Source organism: Lonchura striata, chromosome 7 (genome assembly GCF_050655825.1).
Source record: "Lonchura striata isolate lonStrDom1 chromosome 7, ASM5065582v1, whole genome shotgun sequence".
Classification (NCBI taxonomy): domain Eukaryota; kingdom Metazoa; phylum Chordata; class Aves; order Passeriformes; family Estrildidae; genus Lonchura; species Lonchura striata.
This window is the reverse complement of record NC_140709.1, coordinates 23,318,331-23,339,815: the sequence shown is the minus strand read 5'-3', so window position 1 is coordinate 23,339,815 and position 21,485 is coordinate 23,318,331. Positions and strand designations below refer to the sequence as shown.

Sequence of the window (21,485 nt, the reverse complement as noted above, 5' to 3'; positions counted from 1 at the left end):
TGAACAACAAATCTGCACATTTTGAATTAAATAGTATAAAGCTTTCCTTAAATAAGTAACAAGGATAATTTTGAAGTTTCTGTGCATAGACTTTCCTTTTTTCAGAAGATAGAGATTACTTCCACTTTGTCAACAGCAGTATTTTTCTAAATATTTTAAGGAAATTAATTGCTAGTTTTAATCATGTCACTGAAAGTAACACCTGGATTGTCTGTGAACAGCTTTTTATAAGAGCAGATCACTTGGCAGAAATGATCTTTTGTTTCAGTAGACCAGTACAGACATTTAAGCAGTAGAAATTTGTTTTAAAATGGTGAAATTCCTTTTTTGGTGGAAGTTTGTGCTTGGGACTAGGAGCCATGCATGGAACTCTTCCTGTCTTTCTGCACTAAATTTCTTATACTATAATGTGTGTATTAACATCTATTAAGCACTTTATTGAGAGTTGGTTTGAAATCAGGAATATTTTTTCCTCCCCTGTGAAATAGTGCAATCTGTAATAACCTCATTTTTTCAATCTGAGTATTTATTAGCCTGCAGTTGGATGTATACCATATAAGAAAAATAAAATTGTATTTGGCATTTTTAATTTTTCATCTTCTTGTGTTTCTAGGAGTGGTTTGCTGTTTATGTTGAGCTTAATCAGCAGATAGCAGCTCTTCTAAATGCAGGGGATGAGGAGGACCTTGTGGAATTGAAAGCATTGCAGCAACAGCTGAGTGATGTGTGTTACAGGCAGGCCAGTCAGCTGGAATTCAGGCAGAACCTGTTACAAGCAGCGCTTGAATTCCACAGTGTTGCCCAGGATGTAAGTGTTTCTTTTTAATTTTTTTTAAGGCACTGTCAATAAATTAGTGCCTTAATATTATAAATGTTGAATACATTGGAAAAATAATCAGGGAGATGAGGGGAAATAAAATGTCACTTGGAAAATGCTGTAAGTCATCATTTACTGTAATTGAAACATTGAGAAAATTGGCTCCCCCTTGTTTTAGGAGGGAAGTACTTTGTAATATGTCTTACATTTCAGCAGTATTTTTTTGCCCCTCTTTTTTTTATTTAGAGGCATGTGCATTGATTGGACTGGAATTTGTTCTACCTTTCATAGTATCTTTTTATAAAATGGCATGTTCATATCCTATATTTTTCTTTAAAAATGAGTAGTATCTTGGCTTCTACTCTCCCACCATTTAGAGATGTATGCTCTTGGATTTCTACAAGGCAGATGGGTCATTTATCTTTCATCTTGACATTCATTTCCTGTAGCTGCAAAGAGAAATTTGAAAATGACAAATTTCCAAACATTTAGAATATTGTAGACCCAACCATCTGAAGCTCAGACTTCTTTTTAAATGTCAGCATTTATGTTCTTACATTTTAGTTGTCTCAGCAATTGGATGGTTTACTTGGAATGTTGTGTGTGGATGTAGCACCAGCAGATGGAGCGTCAATTCAACAAACATTGAAACTACTGGAAGAAAAATTGAAAAGTGTTGGTAAGCAAGATATTTCTGCATTTCAGACACATACATTCTAATGAGTGCATACAGGGGGAAGAAAGAGTAATCCCTTTTTAAAAAATCACCAAAAAAGCAGGGGGAAAAGATCTTACAACTTCTGATTCCTGACTATGTAATGTTCCACTGAGCTACTTTGGGCTGGCTTATGCCATCTGCTGTGTGATAGCTTTGTCTGTGGAACTGATCTTGAACGGTTATCTTTTAAATGTTTTACATCTAATATATATATATTTGTTATATGCCATTATGCTTAGATGATCTTTTTGTCTCCAGAACTGGTTCCTTGATGATTAAAGTTTTATCCACTCCATTTTAGAATGCTTGTACTGAGTGTTTTGCAGTAACTTTGAATGCATATGTTAATAAATGGCACGTTGAAGATTGTTACATTGTCAAGCATATGGAATTATTTCAGTTGGAAGTAGTCTACAGTGATCAGCTTGTTCATTAAGTTGTGGGAGAAAGAGCTGCAAAGAAAATTTATGGTAGAAGTAGGTATGATTGCAGTATAACAGTCTGATGAATAAATGAGATATTCCTTCAGGAAAACAGATAATAGAGCTGCCAAATAAGAGATGTAACAGCAGATCCCAAGGGTTGACAAGTTTCAGTGTAGAAAATTGTGTCATCCATATCAGATGTATTATAAAATAGTAACTTCTGCCTGCAGTGGAAGAACACTTAGGTTACAACTGCTTAGCAGTGATAAATATTTTAGGAATTATATAATTATGTGGATGAAAGACATTAATTAGCTATGTATATGCTGAAAAGCTGACATGCTGTCAACTTTTATCCCTTTTCTTGTTATCTGCTAGGTCATAAAATACCAAAGCCTTAATTCTTTGTTCATATAGACAAATGCTCGCTCAAATGGGAGTTGGAAAGGGCAGTGAAGGACATAGTCTTGTCCTTTTCATTTTCCAGGTTCCAGTCTTCATTCATGTATGATTCTGTTGCATTTTCTCTCCATTGAGATAAAAGCCCACCAAAACTCTGAGTGATCACTGACCTTTTTATTCCCTTTCTTGTATTAGACTTAGGCTTGCAGGGCTTGCGTGAGAAAGGTCAAAGTCTTCTTGATCAGATATCTAACCAGGCATCATGGGCCTATGGGAAAGATGTGACCATTGAGAACAAAGAAAATGTGGACCATATCCAAGGAGTGATGGAAGATATGCAGCTAAGAAAACAAAGGTAAAAACAAAAATTTGAATCATTAAGAATTTTGTGTGTTAACAAGTCACTTTTTATACAATTTAGTTTGTTGAAAAGAACCCATTTTGTTTTATGTTCAGTTAAGGATGTATTACAACTGTCACTTATATTTGTAGTATATTTGAATGGGACAGAAATTTCCCTGACTAATCTGTTGTAGTGTATTCCTAAAAACAAGCACTTTTTATATTTTGATACTAGATGGAGTACTTGAATGCTTTCCTGTCCTTGTAAACACTCTGAAGTGAGACATTCCTTTCAGATAGAGTTATGAAAATATGCAAGAGGTGTCTTATATGTTAGCAGTTTGAGATGGGAGTATAATATAATTACAGTAGTGGTGATGGGTGTAAAATTACATAATAACCAGCCTTGTTTATCCTCTTCATTAGGAAGACAAATAAGGTGAGGGTACAAAATGGAGGCACAGATTTCAAAAGAGCAGATGATGGGATGCAGGACCGTACAGTCATCCCAGGACATGGGGTTTGAGTTTTGGAAAATCATACAGAGTGGAGGATGAGGTTGGGAAAAATGTTGGAGGGAGTTGAATTTAAAAGAACAATGGATTTTGCCGGTCATCATCTTCCTTCAAAATTTGATTATTTATAATTAAAGATGTAGTAGTACTGGATTTTCTGTAGTACTGCCTTTTTTTTCTACTCAACAGTGTGAAAAAATTAGATGCTATTGCCAGTATTACTGCTGGAAGCCCTCAGACAATGTAATACTGTCCATAGAAAAGGCCTGATGTTCAAAGGCATTGGCTGGGCAGAGAGGTGCCTCTGGGCAGCAGCAAGGTCTAGTGAGCATCAAATTGCCCATTTTACAAATTAATTCCGCTATTCTTAAATTGTTTTCTTAGGGAGCTTAGTGTTAGGAGCTATGTGTTTTGGTAGTGCTTAGAGAAAATACTGTTCTACATCTGCCCTCTGAATGCTATTAATTTAAGCAATACTTGTGTTTAGAGGGCCAGCTGCAAAAAGCTGCAGAGGACGTGTCACTGTGCAGTAAAATGGCAGATGGAGTTCCATAGTGAGAAAAGAGATGTGCATGGGACAAAGACTTTGTAGACACAGTAATGGACTCTGAATCAGCTGTGAACTCAAAGATAAATATTAGAAAACTTGCAGAAATTGCTTTAGTGTGTAAACACACAAGGACAAGCAAGTAGAATGCCAAGAATTATTAGGAAAGGAATAAAAAACTGAAAGAAGAATGTCATTGTGTTGCTGTATAGATTGGTAGTTGATTTCTGTTTGTGTTACACAATTCTGGTCTGTGTTCTCAGAAAGGTTATAGAATTGTGGGAAGTCAGAGGACTAAAACATCAATAATGTTTTCAGACAAAGGTATGAAGCAGCTTTCAGATTGTGAATGATTAAACAAGGTTATTTAGCCTGGACGAGAAACAAAAAAGTAAAAGGACTAAGTAGTTCTCAGTAGCATGTAATAGTATTTTTTATGACATTTAATTTTATTTTTTTTTCCAAGTTCTGTTGAGTGTTTCCTGTTATTTACATACACATTTGTTGTAATGTTTACTTTTAGGGGCATTTTGCTGCTTTGTTTATGATTTTGGAACCCATAAACTGTTTTCTTGCATTATTAGAGCAGCCGATGTCCTTTCTGTGAGCATTGCAGGACATGAAACAAAATGCAGCATGCTAACAAACTGTTCTTTGGAAGAGCTTGTGTTTGTAACCAGTTTGGAAAAGATCATGCACACAGTCTTTTGCATTTGTTTATAAAGCCAACTGTTGTTGACATTAGTAATTCCATTTGCACTGAACAGGAGCGTGAGTCTTGCTGTCTATTTAGTAGGCTCTGAAATTGAAGTGAAAAGCATTCTGCTGGATGTATTAGCTTACATCTCATTGTGGAAAGAAAAGAATTTTCAACACTTTCGTTGGAATTCTGGAGAAAGAACTGAAAACTGTGCTCAACTCAGAACAAGATAATTAGGATCGATTTTTATATCAATTAGATTTTGAAATGCTTCCTGACAAGTAAAGCAAAGGACATCATCATATAAGGGTTCAGATATTACCATCTGTAATCAGCTAAAAAGAAAAATGGAAAAATGTATTATCTTTGAAACAGCCTCATTGTATGCATCAAGAAAACATTGCCCCAGCAAACAGTACAATTCAGAATTAAGTCATATTGAAGCCCACTTTGATCTGAATTTTAATAGGAGAAAGTCTGTCTTAGCCATGTAAGCCTCTGTTTTGCAGAGCTTACCAGTGCAGCAAGGCAAGGAACCTGGGATGCTGCTGCAAGGCCTGGTAGCTATCTCTGGTGTTACTGCCTCCAGGTTAGCCATATCAGGAATCTTGAAGATCATGATTTTGGTGACTTGGAGTGCTCAGTTCTATTTATTGCAAGTTTCTTATTGTGGTCTGTGGCATGAGGTATTTTGGCCAAACAAAGCAGCTTTGATCACCTTTTCATGAGTGCTTGGATCTTAATGTTTCTCACTTGAAAACGTTGTCACCATCAGAGTGCTTTGTGTCTGCTGTACATGTGCTGATGAATCTTTCTGTGTGCTGTTTAAGGTGTGAGGATATGGTGGATGTGCGGCGACTGAAGATGCTTCAGATGGTGCAATTATTTAAATGTGAGGAGGATGCTGCTCAGGTACAGAAATACCTCTAGAATTTCATCATTCTGATCTTTGTAGTCCACTGGGTTGATTTATGGGAGCTGGTAGTTTTACAGTACTTTTTTTGCAACTTTCAAATGTAGTTTTATTTAGTGAATATGTACAGTGAAAATAAAGGATATAGCAATGTCTGCAAATAGTGTATTTGAGGATTGCATCCACCAACTTGTGACAGCTCATTTAACTTTTTTTCTGTATCAAAAGTATATGCTAGTACTGAAGTAATGTCACTCTTCTGGTTTAATTTCTTTTTAATGTACTTGTTTTTTATTCTTTTCAACTTTTTTAAGGCGGTAGAATGGTTAAGTGAACTGTTGGATGCTCTGCTGAAGACACACATCCGACTGGGAGATGATGCTCAAGAAACAAAAGTTTTACTGGAGAAACATCGAAAATTTGTTGATGTTGCACAGGTGAAATGTGTTAATTTTTTTTAGCAATATGGGGTTTGTGCAGTTTCACGTTCTCTCCTAAATAGAATCAATATCTATATGGACAGTCATTGAACAGCTGTCACTGGTCTTACTGGTTTGCCTCAATGCCCGAGTGAAGAAATTGATTGCCGAAGTTGGCAATGGGCCTAATGAGATTTGACAGTTCCATCAAGAGCAGCAATGCTGCAGTTCACTACCTTAGTTAACCTTCACACAGGCAATGCAAACAACCAATGAAAGTTCATTGGCTTTTGTGAAAGATATATCTCAAGCAGTCTTTAAAATTACTTTTGGCAAGCCGGGCCAAAGCACCTGGTCAGATGTTTTGTCAGTCGTTTGCTGCTTTTAGGAGTGTCCAATTTGGACTCGTTAATTAACAGATGTGATGTTTTCTAATTCCACCTGTTGCACTGGAACTGATTTTCTCTTTTGATGAGTAAGAGTTGATGATGACAGGAGGGTCATTTGCTGTTACAGTGATGTGCCCCAGGGCACGTGGATGCTGGCTGACCGTAGACACGGTGCCAGTGGAGTCAGGGGGACAGTCTTCTCAGAAGTGGATATCAAGTATCCCTTGGAAGATCCAAACAGCTATTCAGAATTCTTGGGAAGCTGTCTTTTGCCAGTGTGAGCACTAGCCAGGAGCCGATATTGGATTTTTTTTTTTTAAGAGTGAAAGCAGTGTTTGGTCATCACCATTTTATCCTTACTTTATCAGCATTTTCTAGTAGACCAGATTAGTTCACTGTACTTTGTGAACCTAAATTGTGGAGCTTCCATAAACTTGCCTGCTGTTGCTGCTTTAAGATGCTGTTTCATTGCCAGGTAAAGTGCAGGGTTTTTACATGCACTTATTCTCCCTTCCCATCCAACTTTTAGAGTACTTACGATTATGGGAGACAGTTACTGCAGGCAACGGTGGTCCTGTGCCAGTCCTTGCGATGCACTTCAAGGTCCTCAGGGGACACACTGCCCAGGCTGAACAGAGTGTGGAAACAGTTTACAGTGACCTCTGAAGAAAGAGTACACCGGTTGGAAACAGCTGTTGCATTTCATTCAACTGCTGAAAAGGTGAGTGTTGTGTTTTATTAAGAAAAACAATTCTTACCCGAGTTCAGGCAAACAAAATACAAGAAATATGAAGTTGTCAGTGTGTACATTTACCCTTTTTAAATATTTTGTTTTAAATGGCAGAAAGAAGAATTTATGTATATTTTTCTAACCATTAACTTCAGTACTTAATGTAATAATTTTTCATATACTGGTATTGGTATAGGGCCTGCTTAGCAAAAAGGAGAACAGCACTATTCAAATGGGAACTCTGCTATTGATGAGAAAGCATTTATTTGTGTCTTTAAGACTGTAATTCTTAAAAGCCAGGAACACGTCTTTGTGCAAGGTATGATACAAAGCTGTCAGGTCGTTTAAGTTCTTTGGAGAGTTAAAGGTGTGTTGCCTTTTAAGCCGTGTGGATTTTGGATGGGATAACCTTCTCCCAAACTGTAAATGAAGGCAGCTCATGCCACTTTAATTTCCACATATACTGTCTTGTTCCATCTCGTATTTTGCTCCTGGTGATGTTTGAACATGCTTTCTTCCTGAGCACACCTCTACCTTGGTATGGTTTTCTGACTCCTATAACCAAATGTCTCACTGCTGCACCCACTCAAGTGATGCACAAAGCACAGTGGAGGATGAGCAGTCAGCAACAGTATGATGAGGATTAGTTGCTATTCAGTAACAGCTTGCTGAAGGGGAAAAATATTGAGAGCTTTCAAATGCTTAAATTTGAGACAGTGTCCTTTAATGTAGGTCATGAGAAGTAGGACCTTTTTGTCCTCAGCTGCTTTTTCTTTGTGCAGTGGTGTGTTTTAAAAAATCAGTTTAGAGTATGTATTTCAAATATTGATAATAAAATTGCATATAACTGCAGTAAAATCCAAATCTTGGATATGGTAAAATAAATTCATTCTGTCATTGAAAGAGAGCATGGATTCAGAGTTGATTCTTCTGCTCCTTGGTTTTATTTATTTCTTACTTGTATTAGTGGAAGATACTTTGAATTTTCAGGCATTGGGAGTTTATGGAGGTTCACAATAGCAGAAATATATCATCTGTGCTTCCAGAGACTTACGTGATACCAAATGAAATTTCAGTAGTTCATAGATTCCTAGAAGAGTGAAATCTCTCAGTCCGTATTATGAGCATTCTTTCATTATTACAGTAGTTAATTCCTGGGTTTAGGCGGTCTTAAGTTTAAAGAAAAGTAAATCAATGGCTGACAAAACAATGCTCTTGCTCAAAAACCTTATTCTTCTTTCACTGTTGGACATATGAGTCTGTGTGGAAAATAGACTGTTAATATCCATGCTGCTTTGGAAAAAAGTAAGAAGTGGCAGAGTGAGAAGTGGAAGAAAATAGAGTACTGAATGCTAGTATTGGATTACAGTCCCATCTGGAAAGACTTGTGTTCAGATTTCTTTATTCCTACCTGTTCTGTGCCTGATATGGTTTTTAGTTTTGAAACCTGTTGTAAGGAGTCTTCATTGACCATGGTGTTTCCACTTTACATTACTGTCTTGTATGTTTAATGATGTCGGTCGCTATTTTTATGCATTTCACATTTGTTGCAGGAATATTGTCTAGGAAGACTAATTTTTATTCCCTCTCAGAAGTAATGTAAAACATTCTAATACAAAACACTGGTAGCCCTGAACTGTCTCCTTAATCGATATTTTCTTTTTTTGAATTATATATGTCAGTTGATCTCATGTAAATGTGTCAGTGGAAATGCCAAGAGAACATTCACTCTGACAGTTAATGGCACTTAAGAAACTACATGCTATCCCTTGTGTACTTTATTCTGTATTTTCTTACTTTTTTTAAACAGATTTTGCAGGAATGTCCAGAGCAGCCTGAAGCTTTTAATGAAATGGATCAATTTGATGAAATTGAAGCAGTTGGGAAATCACTGTTGGACAGACTAACAGTGCCTGTAGTTTATCCCGATGGGTATGTAGAATGGTTTCTAATGTCTTTGGAATAATGCTTTTGGTAAAATTGTATTATAGTCTTGTATGTAGAAGAATCCTGAAGGCTTATTGTTGAAATAGAAAAGTGAGTATGTTTTATAAAATTTCAAATAGGACCTGTCTGCTTTCTGTGAAAAAATGGGAAAGAATTTTTAATGAGGATTTAACGCACTGCCTTTTTAAACTAGTGACTTTTTCACACTGAATGATTATTAGATTTATGCAGTCTTTGCACCAGCACAGTATGCAGAAGTAACAGAAGAATGACCAGTCCCAGTCTCTTCTCCCTGAAGAAAGATACCAGATGAGAATTACAGGATTTCTATTATTTATTTGCAATTCTATCTATCTAAGCCAGTATATTGAAGATAACTTAATATTATTTATTGGGTAAATAAAACAGTACTTCCCTCGAGAATTACTCATATTAACTGTAAACTGGTTATTCTCTTGAGCTACAAAAGCAAATTGAATTTGCAATCTCAGCCATAATGAAACTCAGTTCTCTCTGTTCAGTGATGTCTGTTGTTATGCTGAGCTTGTAGTTAATTTGTACGTGAGTTACAGCCAAGCTATGGAGCAAGTCTTTGATGTGTAGGATGTCACACCATAATGAAAAAGGTGTTAAATAAGCATACAGAATTAGAGGCTGAAATCTTATGAGATAACATCCGGCAACTGCATTAGGCGTTACCTGAAGTCTACCTGAAAAACACAGGTGCAGGAAACTGGTCATGAAAATTTGTCATCATATTTCCAAAATGCCATATGCCTTCTGCAGTGTAGATTCTTCAATACAGAGTGCTAATCATGAAGATGAGACCAGGCCTGAATGAGTAGTGATTTTAACTATTCTTTCAGTAGTGTGTTTGAAAATAGTGGAGGATTTTATAGCTGTGGAAAAAAAAATCCAAAACAAAAAAAAAAAAACCCAAAAACAAAAAAACCAAACAACAAAAAAAAAACTGACCGTGTTTGTTGAAGTATTTTTGTATAACTTCTGCATAGCAGATTCTAGTAACCTGGTAAAAGTAGCAACTGTTCAATCCTGAATATTATAATATTATTTTTGACCCCTCTGGCATTTCAGTAGAGTGTTGCATATCCCCCTTCACAAAAATGGTGTGGTAGTTGTCCTTTATCTCAGGACCTCCTGCTCATCATCCTGGCATTCTGGTTTTGAAGTGTTTAGCAAATAGTTTGCAAAGAGTTTGCTCATTATTAGAAATACTTTGAGATTTAAGAACATGCAAAATGTCATAAATGGTTGGAGGCATTTTCATTTGCCTGTTCACCTCTTCAGACTTTTGCCAGTATCTTTTTGGAAGCTCAGGTCACTGCTCCCTGTCCTGCTCATGGCTTCTGCTGTGTCTGTGTATGAAGAAATGCTGTGATCCATGTGCAGTTATGCAGTCTGACCAGTTACCTCCTAATATGAGTCTGTTCCTGCACAGAATAACTTTTCTGTCCAGTTTTGCCTGTCTGAAAGTCCTTTGTCCTACTGCCATTTCCAACTAGATTTAATACCTGTTTTTCTGAAACACATGTTCTTTTCAAACCCTCCCTTTGCTAACAGCTTGGTTAGTGGTTTGCCTAACATTTCAGCTGTTCTTTTTTGTAGCTGAATTACACAGCCATGTGTTCCTTTCAGTTTGAGAGGTAGATGGCACAAATTGAAAGCATGTGGCTGACTTAATATGTGAAGAGTCCTTTAATAATGCAGCAATTTTATAAACTCAGAATTCATGTATAGGCAGGTATCATATTGTCACAGTATGCAAAATTGTCAGATGGACTTGGGGGAGACCCAGAGAAGGGAGGCATCCAGTTGTGCTTCTAGAATAGTGCCTTGCTGTTCAAGTCACAGATTGGTTTGGTTTGGAAGGGACATTAAAAATCATCCAGTTCCAATCCCTCTGCCATGGGCAGGGGCACATTTCACTAGACCAGCAGTGTCTCACCACCTTTGAACTTCTGTTGAGAGTGTCTTTTGGATATGAAAGGCTCATTGAGTATTTGTAATAATTTCATAAAAATTTGCTGTTGAGTCTTCATCACTAAGTCTCCAAAGCTTTTTAAAGGTGGCTTTTAAATGACAAGAGGAAAAAGTGGCTATTTTTCTTATGTGCATTGTGTTTTCTACTGCAATTAACAGGTGTATTCGTGCACTGACTTACTACAGATAATTTATTGTGGTTTGGGTTTTTTCTAGGTCTGAGCAGTACTTTGGGAGCCCAAGTGATATGGCTTCTGCAGCAGAACACATCAGGGAGAAGATGAAGTTAGTTAGCCTGAAAAAGCAACAGCTGAGACAACCAGAAGCCACTACCCCAGAGAGCTAATACTGACCTTGTCTATGAATTCATAACAGGACTTCAGTTTGTAATCCAGCATGTTGTTTGCATATTACAGAATTTGGTATAATATATTAAAATGCATTTCACAGCTGTTACGAGTCTCATCTTTTTTTCAAAGTAAATGTTCTCAGCATCTTAATACTGTACATCTATCAAGCCATAATTATTTAACATGCTATGAAACCATAGACTCCAAGTATCTTATGAAAAGGAACTGTAAACTTTGCACTGAAATTTGCTGTAAAGCTTTACCTGACCTGTCAGCTGTTTCTTAGTTAGACAGCTGATGCAAGCTTTGAGTGGTGCTAATTAAAGTGTTAGAAGTTCCATATTATGAAACTAGTTCTTTGCTTCCCCCATGCCCAGGTGATGTAGTAATTTTAGACTGTAAGGAAAGTACCTGCAGTGTAGACTGTGGTAACCTTGTAATTTTCATTTGAAATACTTAAAAAAAAAATCATTTTTATTGTGCCAGTATGCAACCTGCCCATCAGATCTTTGATATATCAAATTCATTAAACAGATGTTTTCTTATTTGTATTGATAATGTATTAAAAGCTGTTTGTGCTTAATAAAAATCATCTTTTTAAAATCTAAGATAAATTTGTTCTGGTCTGTATTTCCAAATATTATTTATGTTACATTTTTAAGGTAAACGGTAGTAAAAATAATTACTCCCCCAATATATTTAGAAAGTCTGTATAATTTTTCTTATTAAATACATTGTAGCTATAAGGGAACCGCTCTTGAATATTATTCAATGGATATGAAAGTCCTGGCTATTTTTTTCTTTCTTCCTGGTAGCAGTACTTTCACAAAAGTAAGATGGTATTTGCATAAGTCAGTGTTATATTAATCACAGTTTTGTTCCCTTGTAAGACTGGTACGTCTCCTGTGCTTTGTTTCTAAGTCCTTTGTTTCCCTTTGAATGGAGAATCCTGAATAATGTGAATATCCCTGTTGGTACCTTTGCGGTTAAAGGTTTTCATGTAATGAAAGAAATTAACATGAGGTTCATAACTTAAAACCATGAGATTAGTAATAAAATGAAATTTATTCAGAGAAGGGAATTGGATTAAAACCAAATCAGCAGTGTACATGGCTTGGTTAACTTTTTAATCTTCAGGATGCAATCTGGATACATCAATTATTATATTTTTGGAAGATGGTGTGGGATCTGACCATTTAGAGTATTCTGTGTGGAGCAAACGACTGTAAGTTTGAGAACTGTTATCTCACTATACTTTGCTCACAGTAAAGATAATGCTTTCTTCCTACAGGCTTTGCTATTACTCTGCAGATTTTCCTGATGGATCTGTCTCAAATACTGTATTTACTTTTTTCAGTTTTACACCTTTTTTCCAGAGGAAAACTATGCTTCAAATCAAGCCATTTATTTTAAAAAATCCGTTAATTTCAAATTAACAGCTTTCCTATAAATCCAGTGATAAAGGTATTTTTCCTCTTAGGGTGTTTTGGCAGAGGAAATATAATTTTTTTAATGTACTTAATGCAATGTTAAAATGTTACTTTAATACTAGTTTAGAACTAACTGAAGTTTTACAGACCTTGTTTATGAAGAGACTTTTTTGATACAGTCTTTTCAAATTTAATTTTGTTGTTTGATTGCATTTGGGAAAGCTGATGTTATTACAGCTAGTATTTGGAGGATATAAATTCATTTAGAAATAACCAAAACAAGAAAAGTATGCATATATTTAATATAAAGTGCAAACACGTAAGTAAATTAATGTGGTTATTAATAAGCACCCTCTCTCCAGTTCTGCAGCATTTGTAAATTGAATCTGCTTACAGTAAATAATGGTCTGCAGTATAAAATCTCATTAAAATATTAGAGTAAGCAAGTATTACAAACACTGTAAATTATTTTCAGGGTTTTATTTTATTTTAGGATTTTTAAAATTTAATTTTATTTTTTTACTATGTTTAGGGTCTTATTGCTGTATGCAAACCCAGGGCAGTATCAGAAGCTCTTCACTCATTCCTGTGACAGCTGCATGCACAACTTGGGACTGATGACTGCTCACCCCAGTAACCCTGATGTTAATTTTGGCTCAGTGTGTGTAGTCCAATCTTGACACTGCTCTTATCTGTCCTTTGACATTCCTAGGGGCCAGTGGATCCTGACTTTCACCTTGTTGACTCTAATTGAGTCTCCAGTACAGCATCTTGGGCTGTGCCAGCTTTTGCTCTGCCTTTCGGCTGTCTTCCTGTGGAATTCCTTGCCTTTAGGCAAATCAAGTGTCTGGCAAAGGACTTCCTAGCTTACTGAAACAATGGAATAAATGTTTCTATTAATACTGCTTTTGAATGTAACTGACTGAGAGGGGGATTTCTGTGCTGGTCTTTACTCTTACTCTATCCTCTGTGGTTGTACTTGGTACTGAACCTTTAGAACTAAGCAACCTTTAATAGCCATCAAATTCAATGAGATACAGACTTACTAAAAAGCAAAAAAACATCTGCTCAAGTAATCCATTGTTACTTGTCTGTGCATCTACTACTGTGAAAAGAAAGGTGGCTCTACTTGCAGCTTTTCCTCTGCAATTTTTGGTTGCAAAAATAATTCAAACAATGGAATTCCAAAAGATGCAAATGTGTTTCAGGTTTTTTAAAGAGAGATCATGTGCAGTACTGCAAGGAGTGAGATGGGGAGATCGCCACAGAAAGGGAAGGATTGTAATTGTTACACCCCTCGGTACATTACAACTAATGACTTGGAAGTGATGGAGTCAGTTCTGTTCATGGTAATGAAATGAGCACTGAGATTTTCTGTGTTCCTGTTTGCTAAATTTGGATGTATTTGAAATGTTTAAAACTATGATGACTATTTGTTGCTCTTGATGGTAATGTAATCCTGAGTGTGCAGTTTTGTGACAGTGAATGGAAAGGTGATCGACTCAGTACATGCCATCCTGTTTTCCTAGGGATGGATCAGTTGTGCAGACTGACAGCCATAGAAAATGCTTATACCTACAAGCTCTTTTATTGTAAAATGTGTGTGCATTGTTGTATTAGTGTCCATAAAAATGTTAGGTGCTTTTCTCCACTTAACTTTATATTGCGTTCAGTAGGATTAATAGGGTTACATTTTTCTTGGAAAAGAAATAGATTTGGACCATGGACTTCTATAGCTTTGTGGGACTGACTGATTCAGTATTCAAATAAAGCCACTCTGGAGGTGCAGCAGTGGGTGGAGAAGTGCTGTGTGCAGAGCAGGATCATATAGCACTTCTTGTTCCATCCTGTTGGCCAAGGATATCAGTGCCAGCTGACAGAAAGGTGAGGGGAACATTTTTTTCCATCACAGTAAAAAAAGTGTCAGTAGGTCATGATCACAAAGTGAGGTTGTCATGGGCTTTCTGCAAAAGTTATGACAGGTGATGGTGTTATAATAGCCTCTACTTTTCTGAATTCTTTCTACAGGATAATTTTAATTTGTTTAAGGATATTATTAAGGAGGAGGAAAAAGGAAAGCTTTTGGAGCTACAGTCTAAATTCTCTAATAGTTCTGAAGGTAAAATGCTGAGAAATTGATGAAAGCAAAGGTTTGGTAATTCCTAACTTCTGAAGGATTGACTTAGTATCTCTACAGATTTTTGTATTGGTAAAAAGGGAGTTAAGACTGTAAAAATACTAGGTTGTTAGATTTCTGTTCTGGTTTTAAAAAATATCTATTTTAAAAATTTATTGAAACATACAGAATAAAAATCCATACGTATGTAATAGCTGCAAAAGTACCTGAATGTGAGCTGCACAGCCACAAACGGTTTGAGTATCTGGATTTGCATAACATGGTTCCAAGTAATTAATTAATTAATTATCTCTTTGGAGAGATACCATATTTTCCAGGTTGGTGGAGAACTGATGTACTCTGAAATAAAAAGGCAAATAGCCAAGCAGCTCCTCTATTTGTAGTTCCTTGCAGAGTCACTGCGAGTCTCAGTAGATTGAGTCTTCCATAGTGTGCCATTTCCACAATTTCCTGATGTGTAATAGTGCAGGCAATTGCAGAGTTCCTTCTGCAGAATCAAAATCAGGTGTTAGGAAATTATTATGTGATACCATTTTTAAATTTTGATTTCCACAGGCATCCCACTTGAGTTTCCTTCAGTTAAATAGTGACCGATTCCTGTCAAGACTGCATCTTCATTGAAAATTCTATTAAAAATCTAATTGCATATTTTCTGCAATGCTATGGACTCAAGGAGTACTTAAAGATATTTTTCATTTAGGTTTACTGTGTGGAAATACAGGTAAGACTAAATAACCACAGAAGAAGGAGATTGGTTTCACACTTCTGTTGGGTCCCTTTATACAGATCTCCCAAACACAGGGTATTTTAGGACCATTTTTTGTGATTCCAAGATTAATTTGGAACATGAATTTCTGAAGGAACTTGTGAGAGAGAATACATCTGATTCTGTGAAAATGGAACACAACATGTTACATATCAAAGATACTCATCAAAATAGATGCTTGTGTGACTGAAATTTTAGTTATGTTGATACAAGAATGAATAGAAACAGGATATATTAAAAGGTTTTTAGTGTATTTAAAGCACCAGTGACACTTCAGCTCAAAATAGCAAGGAAAATTAATGTAACAGCCTTCTCTTTTCCTGTCTGTTGACTTTAGTTTACTTGGGTCTCTATTACCACAAAAATTATGGGAATATAACACAGACAAGAGGAAGGCTGAGTCAGGAGATAAATACCTCTTGTTAAAAAAAATGCTTTCTTAAAATTTCTTATGTGCTGAGGAAATATATTGGAAAACATTATGAAGAAAAGTGAAAATACCCATTTTAATTTCAGTTCAATGAGAAAAGTTCAGCTAATTTTGCAGGTACTAGTGATATTTACAGTTTATAGGCCAAAGAATGTTAGCCCTGCTCTTTTTTGACTTTTGAATCCTGAAGAAAAGTGAAGGAAACTTTATTTGGTATAATTTTGTGATACATTGAAAGAAGTGGAAACAATTGGTTGTGTTAGCAAATAATTTAAATTGTGTGCAGATAATTTACATTCTTTTTAGTGCAGATAAACCACGGTTTTTAAATACTAATGCAGTTTCATTGGCAGTTTAATGACAACTTTGAAACATCAAATGTGCTGTGATTACTGCATGCCAAGGAGAAGACACCTTTTTGTGCACAGGTAACTAACAGACAAAATGTGTTTCAAAGTAATTATGCTTAAAAACTTAATTTTAAATTATTATGCATTTTTATCATTTTAAAGTGTTAAATATATATTTTTTACATATTAGGAAGCCTTTTAGCTTTTCCACCAGCAGCTAGCTGATAATTGCTATCAGACACCACTGATGCAAGCTGCTGTTGGGAAACCTCTTAATGCACCTCTTAATTGGATTTGTATATAAAGGGGGGGAATGCTGCAAGCTATGTAAGATATCCTATTGATTTACTAAGCTCATACATCTGTGCTTAAAATGTTTGAGTGGACCTAATGTAAGCACCCCTACTTTCTAATACTCAGAAAGTGAAGCTCTGTGTTAGAGAAGGCATATTTAGCCCTAGATTGTGTGTCAAACTCCTATAGCAAACCATGTCACTGACTGTTCATGGCCCAGATGACCGATTCCTTTGCACATCCTGCTAAGACATTGTGGCCACTTGTGACATATAAATACACTTGGCTCTTCTGAGGCTCCCTATGGGACAAATCCCAGTCTTGTACAATGCTGTCACTGTCAGAAGGCAACATACATTAGGTGGATTAGAAAATAGTGAAAAGGTTTCATGGTAGCTGTAGGTCCTAGAGCACACACAGGAAGATGCTTGGGCAGCTGTGTAGATGTGTTTTGTGCTTGGAATAAGGCTGTGACAGCTCATGGTAGAAGAGCCCTGAGACTTCAGTCAAGTTCTGAGAATCGCTGGCTCCATTTGAATGGATATAAATGTTTATAGGTTGGGACTTAGAAACTCTTGAGCCTTTTCCTAGACTTTACACCAAATGTTAATTCTAATAATCTGTAAATTATGAAAGTAAAGTGGAGAGGAAAGCTCGTCTTAGCTCTAAGAATAGACTATTGGAGGAACTGAGAGAAGACCTGTAACTTGAGACACTGTATCAGAATGAAGCACGAATGAATACCTATCAAAACTCTGATTTTAATTTGTTAGTGTTCTCCATTTTGGCAGGAGTAGTCAGTATGTTAATTTCAAAGGTGTCATTTTCAGGCATGGTTCACTATGTTGTGCTTGGTCTGCAGTGAATGAGTTGCCATCTCAATTTTGGGATTTCTGCTTCCCATGTTCATTTTCCTAGCATGAGTTGCAGATGCTGGGTGACAACATATTCCCACTGTCATTGCTGAATTTCCAGGTGTGCCAGGATTGCTCATGATTCTTGTGCCTCACAGGATAAGAGGCTGCAGAGTTCCAGTGGGTTGTTGCTCTCTAGTAAAATGTTTCTCTCAAATATTGTGCTAGGATTTATGTGTGATAAGCATCTTTTAACATGCCATTCTCCCCTTAAGGTTTTTAGACTACTAGGAACGAGAGTAGCTTTCATGGCGTCTCAGTCATTTTCAGAGGCAAGCCTTAAAGCATGGTTACTTGATATTTAATATGATTGTGTGATACAAGTCTGACTTTCAGAGACTTGGGAACAAGCCATATTCTAAACTGGTACTAAGAGCAGCCTGTTCTTTTTTCTCAGCCCTTGTATACAGCTCTGTGTGCCTCTATTGCAGGGTACATAACTGCAAGCTGGGCTCAGCAGGGTGAGGATTGTGCAATGTATTCAACACATTTGAGTGCCACTCCACATATCAGTGGTGATGATGTGAATGTGATGCCCATTGTCTGCTTTATATCACTCGGTGCCTCTCAGAGCATGGCCTTCCTCCTCTCCTCCTCCCCAGGACTAATGTATCCAAAGGAACACAGTAATTTGTGACATGTAAGCCAGGGTTAATATTAGTGCTTTGCTTGAAATGGCATCAAAAGGCTGCAGCGAGCCGTAGTTCAATGAGCCTTGTTGGATTTTATTTCCACTCATCGCATGTGGCCAATTTGTTAGGTAGCTGCTGTTTGCAGGCATCATTTCATGGTGCATTGCCTCTGCAGAACCAGCCACACATGAAGAAGCAGGGCATTTGTTCCTGCAGGTGGAAGAAATGTAAACTATTGGAGTATTTTGTATTTACTGTTAGCTGTTACCTCCTTTCTAGGTATTGCTTTGTCTTCTGGATTTTATCAGAGGTATGTCCACATGTCTATACCACTAAACTCTCTTCTTCAGCAGCAGTTTCATCAAAGAGTGATCCAACAGACATGTAAAGAATTTCTTCATTGTTTCCAAAGAGGATTTACTTCTGGGATGAATTTGTTGGTACTGCCAGTGTGTGTTGGGAGGGGGTGGCAGCTGCATTCCCCTCTTCACAATGTTGCTAGAAAGGAAACCTCATCAATATGAAGGAGTGGCAAGACGTTATAGTCATGAAAATCATGCACACATACGGAGGATATAAAAAGCACAGCTGAAATAATTTTAATCTTAGAACACTGAGATGATGGGGTTTTCCCCTATATATAATAGTGAGACCTGAAGAGCAGTAGCAAGCAAAAAAAGAAAGGTGGAAAAACCATTTCGTGAATGGTGTGTTTCACATACAGTGAAAATATTTATAAAAGTCTTTTGGTTTCAGTAGGTAGCCTTTAATATTTTGGAAGATTAAGCTCATCCTTTGAAGTCAGTTAATCAACCTGCAAAAGGAAGGAATATTCACACAGTGAGAACTAACATAGAGAAAGGAGTTTAGTTACAGGATAATTATCAAATATCAGATCAAGTAGACAAAAAAGATGCACAGCCCACAAGTACTCTTGCATGGGTTTTTTTGTCCTGGGAATACTGAAAGCAAGGTTCTGAAACATGGTTACTGCAGATTCTGCTGCACTGACAAGGCATGACTTACAGTACATCTGTCTCTTCTTCTGAAAAGACTTGCATGTAATGTAAAGAAGAAAGAGGACTCCTCAAAAGTGTCTGGTAATTTAGGCCAAATTCTGGGAGTCCTCATTAAAATGTGGATTTCAGTCTTTCAGCCCTCTCCTGGAAACCCTTATGATGAATTCAGGCTCTGTGAATTAAAAAATGGAGGCAGTGAAATAGTTACAAAATAAATTTGATTTAGCTAAAGAAATAGCCCACAGGAATTGCATAACTATAAAAAAGTCTAATATTCCATCATGCAACTTGACAGGATTACTTAAGAATTTTTTTTAAATCTCAGTACTGTAAAACATATTGCATGATTTTAAACAACCAGTGCAAAAATAGACAAATATGAAACAGTGGAGATTTGCAATTACTTTAGCAAATTACAACAATTACAATTGTTATTATTTTAAACTTTCTTGATATACACCTCTTTTACTTCATGGCCTCAATGTAACATGCTGATTATGGTCAGTTGCAGGTTAGAGGACAGAAGCAGACTGGAGCAAAACCTTCTGCACATCAGTGACCACAATTCTCCTGTAAACTTTCCATAAAAATGTCCATGAATTTTCAATATGGCCAGTCAAAGCCTCAATCTGGAAGTTATTCTGCAATATGAGAGTTTTATCTCAGCATCCTAGCAATGTTATTACTGTCAGTGAGAGCACAGAACTGTTCTCAGGCCATAACATCAGGCAAGGGATGCTTGAGCATGTATGCCACAGGACTCTGCCTCCTGAATTCTAACACTGAAATTGAGTTAAGGTTAAAAACAAAGCAAGAATCTTTGTGCCATTTGAAAGATGCAAAAAGTTTACAGTTGTAGTTGGTTTGGTATTTCCTCTCCTCTCTTCCCCAATCCCATAATATATAGAGGGACCCAAGTGCAGTTTTATTTCTGACTGGAAATTTCAACTATAATATTTGCCTGCCCTTTGTCTCCACAATGTGAAATCATCACATCTTGTATCCACCATACCATTAAATCTCAATTTTTGTCCTTTTTTCAAACTAAGATGGTGATTATTATCCCAGGCAAGTCTATTTTCCAGTGTGAAATCCAAGGTAATTAAGCAATGGGGATCCTTAATTGAGGAGTGACTGCAGAGTTCACTAGAGGACTGATATTTCAGAAGCAGCTGGTTTGAGAAATCAGATGAAGTGGTCAAAAGTAAATTATACTATGTTTCACAGAATGTATGTTTCACAGAATACTTTTGCCCTGAGAGAAACATTCTGGACATGTGGCAAAGCATAGGAATGCAGCATTACATCCACATAACCTATATATGGAGCCTGAACAGCCTGTCAGCTGGAAATGCCCTGCCAAGATGGGCTTTCATATCTGGGATCACAGCATGGGAGGTGCCAAAGGAGTGTGTCCCTTCTGGAGCTGATCCAGGGTCCTTGTCCTTGGAATCTACAGACAAATCCAACAAGGACATGCTGGCAGACCACTGCTGCAGCCAGGTAAAGGTTGTGATGTTCTGTGCATATCTCTGGGGAAGGGAGTCTTCTGGTGGTATTACAGCACTGGGTGCAGTGGTGTGGAAAAGTGACAGCTGTCTCTGGCCTGGGAGCATGGGCTGCTATGCTTTTGAAATCAATCCCTTCAGGACCCTGAGCTGTGACAGAAATCCTCCTGTAGCAGTCTCTTGTTTAAGTACACTTGTCCAGGTCCTACTCTGTGTAGGATACCCAGTCCTGGTGCCCAAGTGAGCCAAATGTGCAGAACACCAAGTTAACAGGGCTCTCTATTCCTTACGGTCCTAGTTCATAAACTATTGAGCCCTCTCTCATGGGAAAAGAACACCTTGGATTCTTGTGGATTTGTGTGTGGGGAAGGAATAATTCCTGGAAGAGTAGAGGCCCAGCTGTGAGGATACACTGGATTAACAAGTATGGGCAAAGATAACTGATGGCCCATTATGAGTTTGAAGGACATTGCCACTTGCTGAGTAGTGTTTCAAAAAAAGCTGAAGCTTGAATGATAAAAATGAGAGCTTCTCATCTCTCATTCTTGCTGCTACTTCTTACCCAAGAAGACAGCATCCCTATGATACCTCATCCACCCAAGCAGGCACAGAGCAGTAGGAGATGACAACTTCCCTGTAGAGAGCAAGTTCAAACCCTCAGAAGAAGGGAGGAGAACACCTCACTTTTCAGGTTCTGGAAGAAGGAATCAAAAACACCAGCTATGACACAGAGAAGGTAATGCTGTCCTAATGATATGAACAAGACATCAACCTGCATTCGAAAATTTCC

General features: G+C 37.1%; 1 protein-coding gene and 1 long non-coding RNA gene across 21 annotated transcripts in view; one reads left to right on the top strand and one right to left on the bottom strand.

Moving 5' to 3' along the window:
* SESTD1 (SEC14 and spectrin domain containing 1) overlaps positions 1-11,829 on the top strand; it is a 47,793-nt gene extending 35,964 nt beyond the window's left edge. For all 15 annotated transcript variants that reach the window (XM_085584538.1, XM_021552513.4, XM_085584537.1 and 12 more), the window contains 8 exons: positions 614-808; positions 1,382-1,496; positions 2,558-2,717; positions 5,297-5,378; positions 5,694-5,816; positions 6,717-6,908; positions 8,728-8,849; positions 11,082-11,829. In XM_085584538.1, the coding sequence (XP_085440664.1) occupies positions 614-808; positions 1,382-1,496; positions 2,558-2,717; positions 5,297-5,378; positions 5,694-5,816; positions 6,717-6,908; positions 8,728-8,849; positions 11,082-11,211 (1,119 nt within the window). In that variant the 3' untranslated portion in view covers positions 11,212-11,829. The remainder of the gene's footprint in view (positions 1-613; positions 809-1,381; positions 1,497-2,557; positions 2,718-5,296; positions 5,379-5,693; positions 5,817-6,716; positions 6,909-8,727; positions 8,850-11,081) is intronic.
* LOC146766912 (uncharacterized) overlaps positions 1-21,485 on the bottom strand; it is an 84,327-nt gene that overhangs the window by 9,966 nt on the left and 52,876 nt on the right. For 5 of the 6 annotated variants that reach the window (XR_014956592.1, XR_014956594.1, XR_014956589.1 and 2 more), the window contains one exon: positions 1-21,389. This exon is cut by the window's left edge and continues 9,966 nt beyond it. This is a non-coding gene — a long non-coding RNA (uncharacterized LOC146766912). The remainder of the gene's footprint in view (positions 21,390-21,485) is intronic. The other variant, XR_014956590.1, reaches the window with a different exon arrangement.